The sequence below is a fragment of the Ipomoea triloba genome, chromosome 5 (assembly GCF_003576645.1).
Source record: "Ipomoea triloba cultivar NCNSP0323 chromosome 5, ASM357664v1".
NCBI classification, from domain to species: Eukaryota; Viridiplantae; Streptophyta; class Magnoliopsida; order Solanales; family Convolvulaceae; genus Ipomoea; species Ipomoea triloba.
Genome location: NC_044920.1, coordinates 12,942,916 through 12,966,410, shown reverse-complemented (window position 1 = coordinate 12,966,410; position 23,495 = coordinate 12,942,916). Strand labels below are relative to the sequence as shown.

At 35.5% G+C, this 23,495-nt stretch overlaps 2 protein-coding genes across 2 annotated transcripts; one reads left to right on the top strand and one right to left on the bottom strand.

The window, feature by feature from the left end:
* Positions 1-15,389: 15,389 nt before the first annotated feature.
* Positions 15,390-16,565, bottom strand: LOC116020255. Its single transcript, XM_031260739.1, has one exon. It carries the CDS (start codon positions 16,563-16,565, stop codon positions 15,390-15,392), a length of 1,176 nt encoding a protein of 391 aa, XP_031116599.1.
* A 3,540-nt stretch (positions 16,566-20,105) lies between these two features.
* On the top strand, positions 20,106-21,671 carry LOC116020254. Its single transcript, XM_031260738.1, has 2 exons — positions 20,106-21,334; positions 21,407-21,671. Exons 1-2 carry the CDS (start codon positions 20,106-20,108, stop codon positions 21,669-21,671), a joined length of 1,494 nt encoding a protein of 497 aa, XP_031116598.1.
* Positions 21,672-23,495: the final 1,824 nt, after the last annotated feature.

Below are 23,495 nucleotides of genomic sequence, written 5' to 3'. Positions count from 1 at the left end.
GAAGGGGAGAATGGGAGAAGAGGAGAAGATGATTGAAGGGCAAAATTATCATGTACCATCTTGGGTATGATCAGCTATCTTGAATAAGTTGATTATCAAACACTAATTTTAGTTGTTTGACTTGGTCAAACATCTAAAATTGGTCAAATCAACTAAAAATGGCTGGATAAACCAATATCCAAACACCCCCAAAATGTTTTTGGAGCTAATCTAGGATTGTTTTACATTACAATATTCTTTTTAAATAAAACTTAATTTTATACTTTCTACTATAAAGTTTTTCCTCTCTCTCTTTTTTTTTTTTTTTTTTTTTGTAATAAAAAAAATCAAAAATCAAATAAGTATAATGAAATATCTTGAAGAGTGTAATAAAAAGGTCAAAAAGTCAAATGAAATATGCCTCAAATGGCCCGTAGGCCCCTAAATGAAGGCCAAACCTATTGGTCATTAGTAGGACTTTAACCATATGACTATTAGCAAAGCAAAACTTATAAACTTATTTTGAATTGGTTAACCAGTTAAACTGGGTATTGTAGATCAATTTATTTTATAACTAGGAAAGGTAAATGTGATCCAGAATAATTTACAATCAATGTTAAAACAATGACCATGTTAAAATTATTAAAAAGAATACTTTTAGTTTCGCAACTATTGAAATTGCGATAAGAAAAAAAAACAATATTTATTTATCTCCACTTCATACTAACAATTATTGATGACCTAAATATAAATAAATATTGTGTTGATGATGTGAAGAAGAAATCCAATACACAAGCAACAATATTTAGATGCGTCTAAAGCACTCCCAATAGTGATTTTTCGAGGGGATTTTTGTGAGGTGGATGAGAGAGGGTGTAAGAAAGAGAGTGTGAGAGCATGTTGCAATAATAGAGAACAAACTAAGCTGGTTTGAGAGAGGGTGTAAGAAAGAGAGTGTGAGAGCATGTTGCAATAATAGAGAACAAACTAAGCTGGTTTGTGTTTTGCGCACCNTTTCAAATTAGGTCCATGACTATTCAATTTGTATCACTTTTGGTCCTTGACTATTAACATTTTCAAATTAGGTGCATGACTATTCATTTTGTATCACATTTGGTCCTGCCGTTAAATTTTCCTGCCAAATTTCTGGCGAAGCCATCGGGGGTAACCGCGTTTTCTTTTTTTTTATTTTTTATTTTTAAGTTTTTTTTTATTTAAAAGTTACGGAGTATTAAAATAATTTTTAAAATAAAAATTAAATAAATTAGTCGGTCACCGGTGACTTCGCTGGAAATTTGGCCGGAAAATTTAACGGCAGGACCAAATGTGATACAAAATGAATAGTCATGCATCTAATTTGAAAATGTTAATAGTCAAGGACCAAATGTGATACAAATTGAATAGTCATGCACCTAATTTGAAATTTTTAATAGTCAATGACCAAAATTGATACATATATTATAGTTGAGGGACTAAAAATGATATTTGCTCTAAATAATATAAATGCTAAAGTGCCCTTGTGTAATAATAATAATAATTCATGACAAATATGTCAATTTTCTATTTTTTTCCTTTTTCTTATTCCACTGAATTAGAATGCATGGGTAGAGGCCAAGGGGATATGAATTCCAATTCAATGTGTACAATTTCATCCAGCCAAACAATGTATTAAGCAATCAAAGCATGACATATCATAAGGAGTTGAAAATATGAACATAAAATGGAAGTACATGTAGAAATACTCATTTGAAAATATTTGTAGTATTATACCTCATGGATGTATCATTTATTTAATAAAATGAGTTAATTCTATTTTTTATCATAAATTTATACATGTCATCCACTATTAGTCTTTTTTTAGAACATCATTTGTTAGTCCTAGTATTATTGTAGCATGATCATTTTTTGTCATCTGTTAGCAAACATGTTTAAATTACATTAAATACGTGAACATTTTGATCTTTGTATACAAAGTTTGTTAACCCGTTATATTTGTATTTCTATTTTCTTTTTGAAAAAATTCATAATTCATAATTAGAGTCCCATATATTCTTCAATTGCAATCCACACTTCCGCAGCATAGCCTCCACAACCTGAGTCTCCACATCAGTGGAATGACACACATAAATCTAAAATCAAACAATAAATTAACATTTAGAACTGAATATACTGAAATACCCACATATTTTAGGCCATTTAAATAGGTATGTTGATGATAGGCAAAAAATGATCATGTTACAATAATACTATAACTAACAAAGGATGTTTTCAAAAAAAAAAAAGATTAAAAATGAAATGTCACCTATAAATCTATGACCCAAAAAAGAATTACTCAATAACTCTTAATACAATTATACATTCTTCTTAGGACAAAACACATAATATATGATATATATCTTACTCTGTATTATATAATTTATAACAAGACTAATTAAAAAGCCTCGAATTTATTCGACCTCTTCAAAAGGTACTATTGCATTTTTGCAAATTGAACATACAATTAGACATTAGAATCTCTCACTGTCTAAAATTATCCGCCTTATGTAAAATGATGATTGCACAATGATTCAAATCGTTGAATTATCACTTCTATTTTGGAGACTCAATGGATGGGATGGGGTAAATATTATACTATCGACTAATTAGTAGATACAAAATTATTAACTTTCTTTAAAATTATGTCGAGAATAAAATATAGGTAAATTCTATCTTATATTTTAATATTAACAATAATTGGTGCACGGTAATAGAGAGAGATGGAGGCTCTTAACCCTAAAACGGACAGAGGTTATATTTTTAAGGCTAAACAAAACAGGGTGAATTGATGTTTGTAATTTTGACCCCTAGGAGTTGATGTTAATTATGAGAATAGTCATGGGCGGCGTGGGGTCCACATTTCAGAACGGTACAGGTAGACTTTGATTTTTATTTATTTTTTTTTACGGCGGGTAGTGGCAATTTATATCATGGATTGTGGGTCGTTTGAAAAGCAGAAAAATGACTTCTAAAAAATATTTTTTGGAAAATGAGTCATTTTTTGAAAAATAGTTTCATTTTCAGTGTTTGGATATATTCTTGAAAACTGTCTTTGTATGTTTGGTTCATTTTCTGAAAAATAGGTAGAATTATATAATTAAGCATTGTCATTATTTTATTTAAAATATAACAAATTATAATAATATTATTTATTAAAAATAGAATTAAAAACTCAAAAATTTTTAAAAAAATGTAAAACAACAGGTTTTCCACCGAAAACTTGTATTGTGTCCGCCGGTTTCCGTCAGTTTTCCACATCTTGGTCCATTTTCGATCATGGGGTGATATAGGATATGGGTTGGTTTTGGTCGAGAACATGTAGAGCAGTTATTTTGGCGATTCTGAAAAATGACTTACGGAAAAAAAATTATGTAAGTCATTTTTCGGAAAAATAAACTGATTTTCCATGATCAACAGAAAACATTTTCCGATGATCGCATTTTCCGGACGTTTCCAAACACCGAAAACTCAGAAAACATTTTCCGGAAGTCATTTTACATGTTACGAAACACACCCTAAGGTTCATAAGGCATTACGAATTTTGAATCGAAACAATAATGTACAGAATTTATACTCGTAAGGTACATAATTTCATAACACAAAATATAAAAAAATCATAATGCAAGATAGATACACATGTTATATATTTACTTCTTTTTAACTCTGATTTAGGTACATAATTTGTGTTCACAAACACATAATTTCATAACATAAGACACAAAAATTCATAACATAATACACAATTACTAATTTATTTTAGGTACAAAATTTATGCTCTTAAGATATAGAATTTCATAACACAAGACACAAATTAAAAACTTACATAAGACATGTACACATGCACTAGGGTTTGTTGTACACTATGCACCATAATCCTTGGTAAGTTGGGCCAATTTATATTAGTGCATTGTGCACCCCGTACCAAAATGTTAGGATATGAGTTATGCGTATTCTAGGTAATCGTTATGTGTATTACAGGCAATCATTCTGTGTATTCTAGGCAACTGTTCTGTGTATTCATGTTAGTAACACATGTTGTGATGTGTTTGTGCATTCGAATGTTTAGGAGAATGAGTTCTGTGTATTTTGTTTCAATATTCTGTGTATTCATGTTATTAACACAAGTTGTGATGTTTTTGTGCATTCGAATGTTAGGAGGATGAGTTCTGTGTATTTTGTGTCAATATTCTGTGTATTCTAGATAAACGGTATGTGTATTCCAGATCAGGATTATGTGTATTATAGATAATGAATTCCCTTGAGTCATTCGCGTCCGCGTCCACTAACATCAAAACAACATCGTTTCGGACCAGGGTCCACATAGTGGACTATGGACCCTGGTCCACGATATAACGATTGGTAAGTTGGTATAAGGATTCACTTGTAGTGAGCCCAATTTGTACAATGGATTTACTTATATGGGCTTTATACAGCTAAGCGCTTAAGCCGCCGAGCTGGAGGAGTTGTGAGGGGTGTTAAAGAAATGTGGGATGGAGGATGATAAAACGAATAAAGGAGTGTTTGGCAAATGGTTGATAGCTGGTAGCTGGGTAGCTGATCAAGTTAGCTGGTAGTTAATAGCTGATTGTGATAGCTAGTTTGACCAACTGATTGTATTATCTAGTTATAAAAACTGTTTGGTAAATTAGCTATTTATTATTAGCTTATTGCATGTAAAATGACATATAAGGATACGAGTATATTGTATTATTTTAAGATTTTTTTTTTGAAAAGTTATGTTAAGTTTTAAATATAACAAAATATGTATTATTATTATTAAAATTATTATTATTAATTTTTGAAAAAATTATAATAATAATAATAATAATAATAATAATAATAATAATTATTATTATTATTATTATTCCCTAAACGACTAAACTTCACAAGACACACAACCCCCCTGAATTATTTTATTAATAATACCCAAACCCATAGCCCATTTACCATACAAATCCCTACCCATTTCTTCTCCCTTAATCCCCTAAATCAAAGCAAAGTTCCTCTTCTCTAAGGGTGTATTTAGAAAGAAGAAAAATGACTTCTGGAAAATATTTTCTGGAAAATAAGTTATTTTCCGGAAAATATCTTTATTTTCAGTGTTTGGATGAATTCTGAAAAACTGTCTTTGTGTATTTGGTTCATTTTCCAGAAAATGAATAACAAAATAATTTTTTTAAAGCGAAAACAATCACAACAACTTAAAAAAAAATCACAACAAATTAACCAAAAAAAATTTATCAAAAAAAAAAAAACAATATCGGCAACTGGTTTCCGCGAAACCAATTGGCGACTGGTTTTGAAACCAAAGCAGACGAGGGGGCTCCTGAAGACGACGCAAATGAGAAGGGTAAAGTTCCAGAAAATGACCCCATTTTTCGTTGACTGAAGTCTTATTTTCCTTTGACCCCATTTTCCCTCACTTGCCAAACACTGAAAACCCAGAAAATGATTCCAATAAATCATTTTTCGGGTTTCCAAACACAACCTAAATTAGACGCAGAGATGGCGAGAAGCAAGAAGAAAAAGGGAGAATCAGAAGCGAAGAATAATGGGCAAGAAAAACAACAAGAATCAGATGGCCTGGATGAAGATGACTCTGGTTATTCTTTTTCATTGTGGGTATTTTTTTACTTTTAATTTGTGAACTAAAAAATATAACTTGTATGGTGTGACTTTTGAGGATGAAGATGACTTCTGTGATGAGTTGATAGTCTTTTTCATTATTATTATTATTATTATTATTATTATTATTATTATTATTATTTTGCTTTTAATTTTTGAGTTTTGTTGTACATTCATGGCTGCCTGTGTGCGAAGGGAAGGAGAAGGGGAGAATGGGAGAAGAGGAGAAGATGATTGAAGGGCAAAATTATCATGTACCATCTTGGGTATGATCAGCTATCTTGAATAAGTTGATTATCAAACACTAATTTTAGTTGTTTGACTTGGTCAAACATCTAAAATTGGTCAAATCAACTAAAAATGGCTGGATAAACCAATATCCAAACACCCCCAAAATGTTTTTGGAGCTAATCTAGGATTGTTTTACATTACAATATTCTTTTTAAATAAAACTTAATTTTATACTTTCTACTATAAAGTTTTTCCTCTCTCTCTTTTTTTTTTTTTTTTTTTTGGTAATAAAAAAAATCAAAAATCAAATAAGTATAATGAAATATCTTGAAGAGTGTAATAAAAAGGTCAAAAAGTCAAATGAAATATGCCTCAAATGGCCCGTAGGCCCCTAAATGAAGGCCAAACCTATTGGTCATTAGTAGGACTTTAACCATATGACTATTAGCAAAGCAAAACTTATAAACTTATTTTGAATTGGTTAACCAGTTAAACTGGGTATTGTAGATCAATTTATTTTATAACTAGGAAAGGTAAATGTGATCCAGAATAATTTACAATCAATGTTAAAACAATGACCATGTTAAAATTATTAAAAAGAATACTTTTAGTTTCGCAACTATTGAAATTGCGATAAGAAAAAAAAACAATATTTATTTATCTCCACTTCATACTAACAATTATTGATGACCTAAATATAAATAAATATTGTGTTGATGATGTGAAGAAGAAATCCAATACACAAGCAACAATATTTAGATGCGTCTAAAGCACTCCCAATAGTGATTTTTCGAGGGGATTTTTGTGAGGTGGATGAGAGAGGGTGTAAGAAAGAGAGTGTGAGAGCATGTTGCAATAATAGAGAACAAACTAAGCTGGTTTGAGAGAGGGTGTAAGAAAGAGAGTGTGAGAGCATGTTGCAATAATAGAGAACAAACTAAGCTGGTTTGTGTTTTGCGCACCAGCGTAAACACAAACTGATTCCATTTTTTTATTTTTCTTTTCAATTTTCCTTTTTTTTTTATAATCTTTTCTCCATCGTTCTCCCCTTCATCTCTCGTATTTGGCACCACAAAAAAAAAAGATGAAAAAACCCCACAACTATAATTGCTCGTATGGTAAAAGGTTAATCAAATTTGCTCTTTTAGAATCTAAAGTACTAAAAGTTAGTAAATAAACCTCAATTAAAATACAAAATCGAATTTGTTGTACTCCAAACCTCTTAAGCAAATATACCCTGACTCTTTTAGTTCACTTCATCACAACCTTAATAGATTACACACACCAAGCATTATAGATTATAATATTCGATAACATAAAACAACTAGTTAATGTGACTGGTTGAATTGGTTATGAACACTTCAAATTGCACACAAAAGACTTGAATTTCATAAAAAATCACAATCAAACTTCATTTATGTGTAAAGTATGATTTTGTTGTAATGGTATGACGGTTGGACGTTAGCTCCTAGCCGATGAATTTCAGGTGGTTACAAAGTATAAGTTAAAATAAGAAATAGTAACATAGAGATTAGAGATGAATTGACATGGAGAAGAGACCAAATTTTCATTCCACTTTCTTATCCATTGTACATCTTACAATAGGATATATACAAGAAAAGAGTGCAAGATATATGGGTAATATATTTTAATATATTCATGCTTCGTTAAAAACCTCACTAGAAAAACCACTTGGGAAAAAACATAGTTGAAGAAAAGAGTACATGATATTTGTAAAATCATATATTGTATTGGTTGCCTCATTAAAAATCTTAACTTAAGAAAACCATGTGGGAAACCTTAGTTAAGGGAAAAAGAGTACAACCATAAGCCTTCAAGGGCATAATCTTCAAGATTTAGGGTTCGTCAATTTAAGTATTTTTTTGCAACTTTTTTCTATCGACATTACTATATAATACTCATGTCTAGGGATGACCACAGTTCGGTTCGAACCGAAAGGTTCAAATCGAACCGTGCACTGTTGGAACCGGACGGTTCCGGTTCCAAACAGGAAAAAAAATAAATTTTAATTATTAATTATTAATTGGTTAAAGTTTAATTGTTATTTGAATAAAGTTTAAACTTTAAATAACATTTTAAAATTCAACTATAACATTTTTTTTTAAATATAGTTTAACTGTGAAGTTTAAATATTTAATATAACTATTTCAAAAACATTTTAGAATGGAAACTTTTCAATAAAAAATATTAATTGATGAATTTGAATAATTTTAAAATTTTTTTTAAAAATACAATAAAAAATAAAATAAAATAATCTGGTTCAACCGCTGGTTCCGAAACCGCACCTAAAACCGTGATAGAAGATTCAATTCCAGTTTGGCCGATTTCGGAACCAAGAATTGCCGGTTCGGAACCAGAATCGAACCGTGGTCATGACTAAGTCATGCCTTGTTAAAAACCACACTAAAAAAACCCTGTGAAAAAAAAAATCTAGTGAGAAAAAGAATGTATGTATTCATATGTTGCAAAAGAGTACAATTATTAGTCTTTTTAAGATCCAATCTTCAGGACTGATTCAAGTAAATATACTCCCCATCTCTGCCTAAAGATAACAATCTTCAAGTTCTACATGGTTTAAAGTAAAATAATTGTTTCAAAAGAGTGTAGAGGGGTATATGGTACAATTTTCAGGATTGTCATTGAGATTTATTATTTTATAAAATAATCTTGTGACTCTTCTGAAGCATACGTGCGTTGAATATTTATATAACTTGTCCACTATCCTTTTAAATATATCCACTTAAAAATTTGTATAAGAAAACTTTATTATCCACATATATGATAGTGGAGGTAAAGTAAAACATAACCATTTGGAATTTGGCTTCATGAGGGTCAAAACAAAAGCTAATACCCAAGTGGCCTAATGAAAAACACATTGCTTTATTGCATAAATTTCAAAATTCTTTATAAGTCGAAGGAATTTGGTGGATATTTTGAATATTATTCCAATGTTCAATTGTAGGAGAAACATTATGTGTTATCAATAATTTTAAGGACAATGTTAATCCTGATGCGATCATGGAACTTCTGGTTCTACAGTAGTGTTCCAATAGCAATGAAGTAATGAACTTCCAGTCTCAAAATGTCCTCATTATCATTTTTTGAATCTAAATGATCATTTATCTACTTCAAGAGATTATTGGACAACCGTTAGTGTGATAAGTCAATGATACTTATCCATATAAAATGTGTCAGAGACATTTTTCTAAAGTAGATTAACTGGTGTATAAAATTCCTTTCAAGGAAATACTCGATCTGCAAGTCGAGATAATACTTGATTTTCCAAATCCTTTATTTCCAAAATTCGTTTTTAGAACATGAGCTAATATCATTAGGCTCTTTATGATGCTTATAACACCAACATAGGTTGAGATAATAAATTAATAATTTCATTAATAACCCCTTAATAAGTACCTAATGGTACATATTCATTTTTACATTTTCCTATACTACTTCATGAAGAAATTACTCAGTTAATTTGCTTTACTATTTCAAGTTAAGTAAAGCCTTTGTACTTCAACAACAAACATGTTGTGATATTTATTTTGAGAATTATAAATCCATCAAGGATGTTTAAATAAACATATTATTGTCTAACGACCGGTAATTTTAAGGCCATGACTTTAATAAGCTGCATATTTAATTTGATTATTATTCTGCCAATTATGTAGCGGAATTTTTAATAATATTAATTGATGGATACCCCGACTGTGCAGAATTTGGAATCTTGGACGAAATTTATGGAATCTTGTCTAAATCGGAATTTGGTAACTTCTATGTAAGTTAGGTAGCTCCAAATCACATTCCTAAATTATATTTGCTAAGAATTCCTCTTATTTCCACGTAGGCTCGTTATTCTTGTGTAAATACCTCATTGGGGTCACATTGTTAGGGGTCTGGATTTGAATGCAAGTATAATTGTTCTTCAAATTAAACTTGTACTTTTTCCTTGATATTTTCTCTAAGTTCTACGGTAGTGTTGGCTAGCCGACGGTTGTCGCGCAGTCATAAAACTAACATTGACGCTGTCTATGGGGACTTGATACAAAAAGTCTCGTTTCTACACTATTTATATATCACAAACTCGACGTAGTCGGCGTTCGGGCTAGGGGTGAGCAAAACTTCGGTTAACCGCCCGATAACCACTAACCGATAATCGAACCGACCGAAAAAATCGGTTATCGGTCGGTTACAGTTATTAATTTAAAAAAAAATCAATTTTTCGGTTTTTTGGTTATTCTTCGGTTTAGAGGGTTCGGTCGGTGACCGAATGCATTATATTATATATATATATAATATATAATATTATATCTAAGCCCATTCAACATTTCAGACTTTCAATCCATAGTGCATAGGGGTTTTTGACTGAAATATAACTTTTGACCAAATAGGAGACAAAAATGTTACTTTTTTGGGGATTAGACAAAAATATTAAATCTACGTTTGGGAAATGCGTTTGGGGATCCCAAACGCATTTCCCAAACGCGAGTTTTCCCTTTTATCTGACAACCATATTTGCGAATGGGAAATGCGTCTGGCATATTAAATACGCCAGACGCATTTCCCATTCGCAAATGATTTTGTCCACTGACCCGCAGAAACGCATTTGCAAAATGCGAGTCTCGTATAATACGAGACTCGCATTTCGTAAATGCGGATCTTTCACGAGTCCGCCGGCGACTAACTGTCGCGGCTGGTCTACTCGTATAATACGAGATCCGCATATGCGAAATGCGGATCTCTCACCGCCCACCCGCATTTCTGAAATGCGTTTTCCATATATTACCGGACTCCCCGAGTCCGTCAAATCCACCTACCGGCGACCAAACACACACGCATTTCGGAAATGCGTTTCTCGTATAATATGGGAAACGCATTTCGAAAATGCGTTTCTTTGTATAATACGGGAAACGCATTTTCCAAACGTAAATTATCACTCGGAGTCCGGATCTAATTGGAAACTGCGATTTTCATCCGCTACCTCTGCATTTCCCCAACGCGACTCCATACTTTTTTGCCTCTAAACACCCAAGTCATTTGACTAGTTGGAACTATTGGAAAAGTGGTTGGATCGGGTACTTAAAGGTTTGCGCGCATGGATGAGGTCGTAGGTTCGACTTCGCATATATCTTTTCTGGTAGAGATTTGATATTTTGTTTTCTTGTTCAAGTGTTCATATTAGATGTTGGATGTTAAAGTAACGCAAGACTAATATATATGAGTTTTTTTATGAAAAATCGACATTTGTTTGATGTCATCATCAAAGTTGTAATTGAATTTGAATTGCATAAATGTAATTTATGTTTTCAGATAAATTATTTTGGTGATTACATTTATTATTATTTGTTATCCCAAAATTATTACAAATTGGTCTTTAAAATTATTGTTGTTTTTTAAACCTCTCGTGTTATTGTAATTTATTGAAGAATACGTATTTTAGATTTTTAGTAGAAGACATATTAGCGTCAGCATTTCGAAAATGAAATATATTGGCTATGGAATGAAAGCTAGGGAAAAAATAATAAGATAAACTATTAAAAGAAAAAAGTAATCAGATAAATTGTTAAATGTAAGTGTCTTTGAAATTCAATTTCATTTTCGGAAATTACAATAAATGATAAAACGATACATTTGCGTACAACAAATAAATACTTGATTTGCATCTCTGTCATCATCCGAGATTGCAAAACAAACAAGAGAAGAAAATAAATAAATATTTATAGGGAGGTGTGGGTTTAATTTTGTAAACCATTGTACTCCCCACGATTATCGATTGCAGGCCATTTTGGAATTGCTAACTGTGAAGATGCACACTTTAAAATATGTCTTTCTGGAGCATCTAAAGCATGCATCAATGGCCATATTGGAAAAGCCCGCATTGATAACCACTCGTAGGGCGGGCTGTGGTGGTTAAAGGGGTATTCCATTTAACTAACAGGTTGCCCTCATCATCTTTGATTAGCACCTCCATAACCCCTCCTGGTTATTGGAACAGTCATGAAGAAGGCTATCGACAATGTAAGAGCAACCCGTTGAGGGAATTTCAGACGTTCAATTCCCTCAGGCCAAGAGAAACTTCGCGGGTTTGAACTGAAACTCGGTAACTTCTTCTTGGTTGACAATGAAAAGATGATAAATGAAAGTAAAATTTCCATCCCCACCAAGCGGTTGAATGTAAGGTGTCCATCTTCGATGGTTGTGTAATGAGAGAGTAAATTGCAAAGAAGGAATATATATACAACGTTTTCGAGGGAAGGCTTATATAAGATCAAATAAAAAATATCGCCGTATTTTTTAAACCTCGCTGACAATGGCACATGGGCCGTTTAGCGAGGTGACAGCCCACAGCCGATGCGGGGCTGTCAGCGAGCGGCTGCACCGCTGACAGCGGCACATGGGCCGTTCAGCGAGCTGACAGCCCACAGCCCATGGGCCGCTGTTAGTGAGCTCGCTGACAGCTGCCCATGTGCCACTGTCAGCGAGCGGCTGCACCGCTGACAGCGGCACATGGGCCGTTCAGTTCGGCGAAGTGACAGCCCACAGCCCATGCGGCGCTGTCAGCGAGCGGCTGCACCGTTGACAGCAGCACATGGGCCTGTCAGCTCGCTGTCAGCCCAAGTGGACTGTCAGTGTTGCTGTATCCGCTGACAGCCCACTAGGGTGTATAATTTTTAAATTTTATAAGTACAATTCAAAAAATTTGTGTAGAGAATTACGTTAATGAATAATTTGAAATTGTATTTTATAAAATTGTATAATACGGAGTATAACGATTGATATTGACTCGTTTTTTATTTGTGTTATACAAGTAGATTATAATCAACCAACCGGTGACGACATATGTTTCATGTCATTTAGAATACAGTATTATATATTTAAACTGTTAAGTTCACCATATACACTATCATGAATATAATTTTAAAGACCAAGGATAAATATTTTCAACATGACATTGCCCAATTACCATGAGAAGTACGATGTTGTCTTCTTCACTGAATAAAACGACGTCATCCGTTGAATTAATGTTGAAATGCGTCGCTATTTCCTCCCAATGTTCGCTAAATTTTTTTTTTGTCATAATAGAGTTGTAGGATTCGAGATCCAACTTGTATTTTCAACGGAGTATCTGCGAATGTGTCTGAATCTCTAAGGAATGCAGATAGTCTAGCTTTCTACTGTTAAGTAACAAGAAAATGAATAAGTACATAATTTTGAGTAAGTTGTATTGAAAGTGTAAAGTATTTTTTCTCACCGCACCCGGTGTGGAGAAGTCAGTGTATAAAGACTGACACCGTTCTACATCAATTGAATTCGGTGGTAGTGCAGACTTTGCCTTCACACGTATTCGACCTAATAATTATACAATTGTGTTAATACTCTGTGTGACGACTAATTTTTCATTTACTTTCGTAAGAGCAACCTGGTTGGTTTGGGCGAGAGGGAAATTCGTTAGCAATACGTAGTCGTGGATACGTCATTAGCTCGCCAGCTACGTTGTATAAAAATGTTTGAAAAGTCAAGAACCCCATATGTCTAAAAAGTACCCTGTCGCCTTCGTAGAGTCGGTTCGCACGAATGAATTTGGTAATGCCGGTAGTGAAGTGCATGTTTTCTATAGAAACTTCTATTGCGAAAGAGGAACCATGATGCAAAATTGCAGTTGTTGTGTAGTGCTGCATTAGATGTCGATACATACAATTTGGAATTTTCTACAGCATATACAACAACAATTATGCAGAATAGATATAAGTTAAATGGGCGTCTTGCATAATAATAATAATATAAACGTATTTATATTGTATTGTTAAAAAAATTACCATTGTGAGTCGCGATGTAATTGTAATATTAAACCAAACAATAGTACATGTCGTTAGATCCGGGATATGTTTTTGATCATTGCAAGCTACACCAAAAGAGAGATGCGTTTGTGCCTATGAAAAAAAATTTTAAAAAAAAAACCGAAAAAGAAACGGCACACCTATGTATATAAAAGTAATATATACAAATAGATATAATCACTTACGTGAAGGAATGCTAAGCATTTCTAGGCCGCGCCGTACAATTTCGTTGGCATAGCGTTCAGCATCTTGAATATTTTGAAAAGCCATAGGATGCGGTGCATTGACTCCTAACATGTTCATATACTTAAGCCATGACCGAGGTGCAAAACTGATAAGACTCCGATATACCCTTATTTCAGGCACATTTTAGGGTGTTTTATCGCGTCTATAGCATCCTTACTTGGTAAATAATGTTCATAAATGCTTGAAAATCACTAACTGATGCACAGAAGCTACTTTTAGCTTAAAAGAAGTAAAACAGGAGTCCCAGGAGCAAATAGGACCAAAAGTTGAGCTTAAAGAGCAAACCAGGCAAGAGCGGAGCCCCGAAGGACCAAACTGGAAGGCCACACGCGTGTGAGCAGGCGTGAAAACTTTCCAGAAGCTTCCCACGCACGCTCACACGCGTGTGAGAGGCGTGGAGACGGTGATGCGCGAATTTCAGCTAGGGTTGTCATTTCGGAGACTATTTAAACCCCTTTGATGAATTTTCAGAGGAGGTTCCCAGAAATTTAGTTTTCTTTTTCTTAGTTTTTTCTTTTGGAGAACTTTCTCCATTTTTCTTAGCTTTTTAGATTAGATAAATCTCCATTGTAGCAAGACAACAAGCTTGGATTGAAGATCTTCTTCTCTCTAGGTGATCTCTATTTCATTTCTATAATTTTAGCTATCTTGTTCTTGGATTAAATTAGCTTTTGCTTGCATTTCATATTATGAGTAGCTAGTTTAGTCTAGGGATTTGGATTGTGTGATTGAATATTGTTTGTGTGATGATCTTATCTCTATATCTTGGATCTATGAGTTTGTGTTGATGGATTATCTATTCTTGTCTATTGATTGTTGTTTTGATGAGATCTTGTTTGGATTTGGCCAATCTAGATGAGAGATTGAGCTCTTGACTCTTTCATGTCTTTGATTAGAGTTAGGATTTGAAGCTTGACACAATCATAGTTCCTATGGACTTCTTAAAAATAGTAGGATAGTGTGTAGATAAAGTGTTTGATGAAATTCCTCTTAGAACTTTGGATGCTTGAAGGCACTCCTAAGTCAAAGAAGCCTTAGTACACAAGGTGGAAAAGGACTAAGACAACACACTCTTGAATAGACAATATCCTAGCAATCCTAATCCTTGACCTTAGACACTCCACTATGCAATATTCATGAACACTATCCAATCCCTACCCGTTTTACATATTCACAAAATCACTTTTACTTTACTACTCTCTTGCACTCAAACCAACCAAATGAACTACTCTCACTCACAAATCCACCCTTCACCACACTCGAATCCTATGCATGATCCAATCAAGTAAACTCCCGAACGCTTGACACACCTCCACGTCCCTTCTTCGAGACCGACACTCGGGGAGTCACAGACTTTCCGTTTTAACATATAAATATCTTTTGACAGTTCATCCTATGCACGCAAGTGTTTCTTCAAAAACAAATATATTGATTTGGTGTTGTGTGTTCTACAACCGCATATAGTAGTTTCCTACCGTTTATTTCCCTGTTGGCATTCATCGATACCGCTAACAAAAGGTTCCCTTTATACTTCCCATATAGATGAGTTCCATCAATTGTAAGGACCGGCAAACAGTACTTGAACCCGTCAATTGCGGCCTTGAATGCCCAAAACGCATACTTAAAATGGAACTCATCCGGAGTATTCGTCGGGCTACCGACAATATCAACAATAGTCCCGGGATTTGTTTGTTGTATAGCAAATAATGTCTTAGGCAATAGGTTGTACGACTCATCCCACTTCCCATGTAGCGTTTCGAGAGCTCTCACCCTTGCATACCAAGCCTTCTTGTAGTCCACGTTAACACCCCATTTTGCATTGACATCTTGTTGTACATATTTTATCTTGTACTGCGGGTCAGCTTCAATTTTTGGCAATATGAAATCCGTAATGACTCTGCTTGTAAGGATGTAATCGACGCCACCTCGGGTGTAATCCACTCGACATTTGTGATCGTCAACAAACTTTTTAATTACCCATTGTGGCCCGCAATTGTCAACCAGCGTAGCCATAATCATCCACGGACAGTGTTGGGAATGCAAACACGTTGCCTTCCAATACATTGGATTCTTATATAGCGTCGTGAATTGCCTATAAATGGCAAGATTGTGCTGTGTTACCAATTTTTTTAATTTCTTGTAACTTTCGTACACAGCTCCAATTTGCAAGAGCGAACTCCCATACTGAGAAGGTTGCCCGGAATGTTCAACATCATCGTACCATGACGCATTATCGGGTTGCACCTCGACTTGCGCGTGGAGCATTTGCCGCATTGACATATTATCTTGAACATGTGGGACATATTCTTCCGAATCATGTGAATGGACATATTCTCCCGAATCATCGGAAGGGACATACTCTTCAGAATCATCGCTTCGTAACCAAAAATCATATGCATCATCCAAATTTGGGTCTCCTATTTGTTCCTCTATCGGCATCGGCTCTACATTCCGTCTGTGTCGAGATGGACCACCATACTCACCTCTTTGTTGTTCGAATGAAACGGGAATGTGGCCAAATGTCCTACTACCTTCAATTCTATTGCAATTTAACGAAATTGCAATCACTAATGGGCCAAATGTGGACATTGCATTTATAAAAAATGACCAACTTTGATCGTTGGTGATTGGAAAAGGGAAAATACAATCTCTATTTTGTGTTGAATTTGGTTGATATTTTCCCCACATCAAAATATCTCCACCCTCACCAACATTAGGAGTGTTTTTTTATCCTATTCTTCAGTTCCTCAAACGACCATCCGCTTGTAACAAAGAGTGCATTTTGCGGAGGAATATTAAAATCAATTTTGTTGCTCCCAACATTAGGCGGCGTAGCGCATATGAGAACTACGATTTCGTCACCTACAAAGCCCATATTGTAATGCATTACTTGGTGTTAAACAAAATAGCCATAATGTTTAAACAACAACAAATTAGTAATATTACCTGACATATTGGTTTATCAAACACCTTCAAAGAAATACAAGCAAAGTGTGATATTTGCGTAATGGGTTATTTCTTTCATAAGAAGTATTATTTGACACCAGCCAATTTGCGAAGAAAGGTGGGAGGCGCGTTCTCTGGTGCATTTGACGCGACGCGCCGCGTCAGGCCTAGTGACGTCGACGGCGGCGATTTGTAATTACTGACGGGTCTCGTCAAATTTAGGACAAACATCACCGGTCAAAAACGAAAAGCAGATAAATTTATCGTGGATTACGCATTGATACGGGTAAATTATTTAATACATATGTAGACTTTATCATTTCATTTTTCGAAAATTACATATGTAACAAAGGTGACGCATACATATACAAATACGTCACCTTTTCCGCAGAATATCTAGTTTACCATTAATCCGTGAAAAAATATACAATTTAGTGAAGAAAGAAGCACATGCCGTGATTAGAGCCCTTTGAAAAGGGGCGGAGCTACAACCCAAGGGCTTGCCACCAACAACTTCTTGGCCTCTCGGCCGTTACGGTTTCCCGATCGGAGAAGTCCGTGTACAAGGAATACCCTCCGACGCAATCATGGCCAGTTGTTATTGGCGATGATTACGCACTTCCGTCTCTTGGGTTTGTCGAGGATTCGTGGGTTTTAACTGAAATTCATTTAACATTTCCTTCACTTCCATACCGCGATGATATGATCTTCAAAATTTTCAACGAAAAAATTATGGGGACTAAAGATACCATATGATAAAATGCAAGAAGAACCAACTCAAAAAAGGCATAAATAAAAATCTCCATACTATTTTGCAAATATTATGTTTTGACATGTGATATGGAATGACCTTTTTATAGTGAATATCTTATATACGGACAAAGCGGACAAAGCAGAACAAAAAATTTATTTAACAAATACTCCCACCAAGGAGTACTTGAATTGGAGTAACATTTACAAATGGGCTGTCAACCATTGTTGACAGCCCTTGGTGGGACATCGGCTGACAGCCACATTGGCTAACAGCCGATGTAGTGACTTGGCCACATGGGCTGTCAGGTGGTGAAAGCCCATGTGGCTGACAATGGGCTGTCAACACAGTGGGACTTCGGCTGACAGCCCATGTGAGTGTTAGATCCATATAAATATAAGTTTTATTTGTATTTATCAGTTCAATTTTATTTATGTATTTGTTTTATGAAACCTGAAATCTATCAAATTAAAATTAACACGGAGTCACACAAAACGTATAATAAACCAACGAAATAGATTAAGAACAAAGCAACGAAATATATTAACAACAAACAAGACAACATAAATAATAACAACCCAGTTTTTTATTTAAAATCAACAACTAATATGCGCAACAAATTATTCAGTCCCACAAGGGGGTCGTCTTCTATTACGAACTGGACGACGACGCTGATAAATTATGTCACCTTTTGCACCTTGGGGTTGCGTAGGATTTACGACTTGAGATTTGTTAATTGTTGTATCCTCCTCGGTGATGTAATTTTGAATAAGATGTTGAAATGGATCGTTTGTCATATGATTCGAAGGGGTACGAATTGGACGTCCGGCGTGTGGCGGTATTTGCGATGATGAACCCTCCTCATACACATGTAATTGGTTGACATATGGGGTAATAAACGGTGAACGTGACATCACTTGCTGCATCACATCTTGTTGACTAATATCTCCCATTTCATTTTCCCTCTCAAAGTCATCTTGGTTCAGAAGTGGAGCATTAGGTGGATCATCATATGGCTCAATGGGTACCTCATCATTTAGGTTAAACTGTGAAAAATTCACGTCTCCGGCCACCTTGAGCTGAATGCCCACGTCTGCCTCCATCACGCCGGCGATCTGCGACACGAACTTGATGAATAGGCTCATACATAAATTCGTCGTTATTCCTTGGTAATTCAAGAACGTAACCGTAGTTAAGCCTAACAAGTTCGTCCCTAGAGATTTGTTGCATTACATTTGTAAAGCTGTTATTTTGACCGTGCTCAACAACAATTTCGCCGTGAATATTAATATGCCGCAGCGCTTCCACCTAAATTCAAAATTTCAGTTCCGATAAAACGAATCAAGCAATAAACACATAACATATAACTTAATTAATTTCAATGAGTACTATAAGTTCGGAGGTAAACCGTTGCAATGAATGATGGCGATGTTTGCAAATACCCTTCTGCTTGACGATGATCCGGATTCCCAATTAAGCGTCGTCCAACCCTGTAAAACTAATGTTCATACGTGAGACTTACGTATGGGCCTAACAGTGCATGTGGCCCAAATGGAACAACGTACTGCCCTCGGTCTTCCCACAGTGGAACATATGCATGGTGGAAAACATCCCAATCTTCATTCCTAGTACGCCCATCTAATTTGTAGAGATTATAATCGTACTCAACATACATCGCAATGTTGTTAAGGCGTCTCCTAGGCGACGCCTAGGCGTCTGGGCGGTCCAGCCTAACCGCCTACTTGGCTCACATCGCCTAAAATTGGCGAGGCGAGCTCGGGCGTCGACTAGGCATCGCCTAGTCGTCCAGGCGACGCCCAGTGACGCCTAACCCGGTGTCGACCTGGGTTTTACCCGGGTCGACCCGGGTTTTGTATTAAAAAAAATTTGGAATTTCTAACCCTAAAACACGAAACATACGCCCAACTCTTCATTTCTACACCTCACTTCACTGTCGACTGCTGCCTTGCTGCTATTGCTACACTCGCCCGACGACCACCGCCGAGCAGCTGACGACTACGCACGGTATTCCTTCTTCTTTCTTTCTTCTTTCTTTCTCTTTTTCTACCGAGTGCCTACTGCTTCCCTCTTTGTTTCTTGCTTTCTTCTTCTTTCTTCTTTCTTCTTTCTTCTTCCTTCTTCCTTCTTTGTTTTTTTTCTTTTTTCTGAATGCAGCCTGCTGCTCTCCTGCTCTCCTCTGCTATCTTTTTGGTTTTTTTTTTCTACTTTCCGAATGCTGCCTGCCACGTTATTGTGGTTCTCTTGTTTTATTCCTTTGCTGTTGCCACGTTTTTATTCTTTTATTCCTCAGGCATTATTTTTTTTATGTTAAATACTTCACTGTTGAGCAGTTGGCAACAGTGTTAAATACTTCACTGTTAAATTGTTAATGTGTATATTTAGGAGTTTATTTATGTTGTTTTTGACAGAATATGGGCAACGAAAGTACTGAAATTACTTATGATTCATCGAAGGATCCTAAACGAAAGGCTAATTCTAAAGATCCAGGGTGGAAGTATGGGTTTTGGCCGGATTTGAGTAGAAAAGATTTGATCCAATGCAATTTGTGTGGAAGAGAAATAACCCAAGGGATTAAGAGATTAAAACAACACTTAGCCAAGGGTTATGGAGATGTTGTTGCATGTCGAAATACAACAACAAAAATAATGAAAGAAATGCGGGATTATATATTGAAGAATTCAAGGAACAAGCCGTTCACTTTGGTTGATAATGATGATGCCAATGATGGGGATGAAGGTCCACAAGATGTGTCATTGGAAGGAACACAACCATCATCCCACAACTCTGTTAGTCATCTTAGTTCGGGGACTAGTAGCAAAAGAAAGCAAGCAGCTTTGAGGTTTTCACAACCGCCATCAAAATCAATTGCTGCAATGGTTAGAAAAACCCCTGAAGAAATTGTGGATGAAAGGCATAGCAAGAGTTATCAAAAAACCCTTGAAGAATGTACAAAAAGTAAAGAGGAGAAGGACAGAGTAGCAATGCATGTTGCATATTACTTCTATGACTGTGGCATTCCATTTAATACTATAACTGCTAGGAGTTTTGAGGTTATGCTAGAGTCTGTTGCACAAATAGGTACAGGGTGGAGACCTCCTAGCTATCATGATGTGCGGGTCAAACTCCTAGAGAGAGCAAAAAAAGAAATAGACTTGTTGTTAGAAAAACATAAGGTTGCTTGGAAGCGATATGAGTGTACGTTGATGTCAGATGGATGGACTGACAGAAGAAATAGACACCTGATAAACTTCCTTATCAATAGTCCGGAGGGGACTTTTTTCTTAGAGTCTGTTGATGCATCGGGCGAATCCCATGATGCTGCCATGTTGGCTAGGTTGCTTAAGGGAAAGATTCAAGAAATAGGAAAAGAAAATGTTGTTCAACTCGTAACAGACAATGGGGCTAATTATAAGGCAGCGGGTAGGTTGTTGGAAGAAAAGATACCTTCCTTGTTTTGGACTTCCTGTGCATCACATTGCTTAGACCTCATGTTGGAAGATATTGGCAAGTTGCCCGAGTTCAAGCAAAAGATTGAAAGTGCTAGGCGGACCACTACGTTCATTTATAGGCACGGAAGGATTCTTAGTGCTATGAGGGAGTTCACGGGTGGCAAAGATCTTGTGAGGCCTGGAGTCACAAGGTTTGCCACATCATTCCTTACCTTGCAAAGCTTATACAAGTAGCAGAAAGCTTTAAAAAGTTTGTTTGTTAGTGATCATTGGAGTACTTCTAAACTAGCAAACACAGAAGCTGGAAAGAAAGTATATGATTCGGTGTTTTCTACACGATTCTGGACAGGGGTGGAAGATTGCATCAAGGCATCTCAACCCATTCTTGTTATGTTGAGAATTGTTGATGCTGATGAGATCCCAGCGATGGCCGAGGTGGCCATGGCTATGGAGATTGCAAAGAAGAAATTGAATGAAGCATTTGCAAGCCAGCCGAGGATATTGTCAAAGTTGATGGATATTGTATAAGGGCGTTGGCAAGCTCAAATGGAGGTTAAGTTATATGGAGCAGCATTGTTCTTAAATCCTTCTCATTATTTTGATTTGAAAGACAATGATCTTGAAAGTGCTTGTAAGCAACGAGTTTGCTTTAATGATGTGCTTGAGAAGATGGTTCCAGATCAAGAAACACAAATCAAAATAAGTGATGAAGTTGATGAATATGATGGATTGCGAGAAACTTTTAGAAAGCAATTAGCCATTGCACAACGCAAGACCAAAGCTCCTCATACGTATTTTATTTAAATTACAACTACTTTTATACTTTTGAGGTTTGATAAACTAACTTAGTATGATATTTATTACTATTTTAGTTGATTGGTGGAAGGCTTTTGGATGTCATCATTTTCAACTCCAAAAATTAGCAATGCGGATTATTTTCCTTTGTTGTTCATCTGCCGACTGTTAGCGTAACTGTAGCACATTTGAATTCGTAAGTACTAGTTAGTACTTAGTAGTTACTACTTACTAACTAATAGTGTTAGTTTTTTGTAAGTAAAACACTAATTAGTTTTTATTTTCTATGATTTAGATTCATACAAAGAAAAGAAACTGACTAGAACATAAACGGTTGAATGATTTGGTTTATGTGAAATATAACCGGAAGATTGCTAGGCGGTTTCAAAAGCGGCATGAAGAAGGAACCAACTTCAACCCATTAATTCTTGAAGATTTCCAATGGAATAATGAATGGGTGAATGGTAAAAATGATAATGTTCATGTGGGTGAAGACCTTACTTGGAGTCCTGTTGATGAAGTATTGGGTGCTTCATCCAATTTTGAGGGAAGCAATCTTCCTACAAGAGCTCATGTAGGTGAAGGCACGAGTGCACCTATTCAATACTCTCGACGTCGCAATACTTCATCATGGGGAGGTTTGAGGGACGAAGTGGAAGAACAAGATTCTTTCCCAAATGATGATGAAGATATTGAGGGCATTGGAAGTGATGATCATAATGTTGGTGGTGAAGGGCAAGGGATTGAACTAATGGATGATTGAGATTTGAGAGCCGAAAGCATTGTTTTACAGAAGAAAAGTATCTCGGAGACTTATATGCTTAGAGAGTAAAAATGTCTTGCTTGAGGACAAGCAAGAAACAAAGTGTGGAAAATTTGATAAGCCTCCGAGATACCCTTAAATCAAGCACATATTAGGGTATTTTATCACGTTTATAGCATTCTTACATGGTGAATTATGCTCATAAATGCTTGAAAATCACTAACCGACACACAGAAGCTACTTTTAGCCTAAAGGAGGTAAAGCAGGAGCCCCGGGAGCAAATAGGAGCAAAAGTTGAGCTCAAAGAACGAACCAGGCAAGAACGGAGCCCTGGAGGACCAAACTGGATGGCCACACGCGTGTGAGCGTGCGTGGAAATAATCCAGTAAGCTCCCACGCAACTCACACGTGTCTAGATGGCGTGGAGACGGTGCTGCGCGAATTTTTACTAGGGTTGCCATTTCGGAGACTATTTAAACCCCTTTGATGAATTTTCAGAGGAGGATCCCAGAAATTTAGTTTTCCCTTTCTTAGTTTTTCTTTTGGAGAACTTTCTCCATTTTTCTTAGTTTTTTTAGATTAGATCAATCTCCATTGTAGCAAGACAACAAGCTTGGATTGAAGATCTTCTTCTCTTTAGGTGATTTCTATTTCATTTCTATAATTTTAGTTATCTTGTGCTTGGATTAAATTAGCTTTTGTGTTGAATTTCATATCATGAGTGGCTAGTTTAATCTAGGGATTTGGATTGTGTGATTGAATGTTGTTAGTGTGATGATCTTATTTCTATATCT

What these genes read in the sequence shown, in the direction of transcription:
- LOC116020255 (XM_031260739.1), bottom strand. Translation starts at nt 16,565, where the DNA reads ATGTCCACATTTGGCCCATTAGTGATTGCAATTTCGTTAAATTGCAAT.
- LOC116020254 (XM_031260738.1), top strand. Translation starts at nt 20,106, where the DNA reads ATGGGCAACGAAAGTACTGAAATTACTTATGATTCATCGAAGGATCCT. An exon ending in GTGAGGCCTGGAGTCACAAG is followed by an intron (nt 21,335 to 21,406) that starts GTTTGCCACATC and finishes TTTGTTTGTTAG; the next exon opens with TGATCATTGGAGTACTTCTA.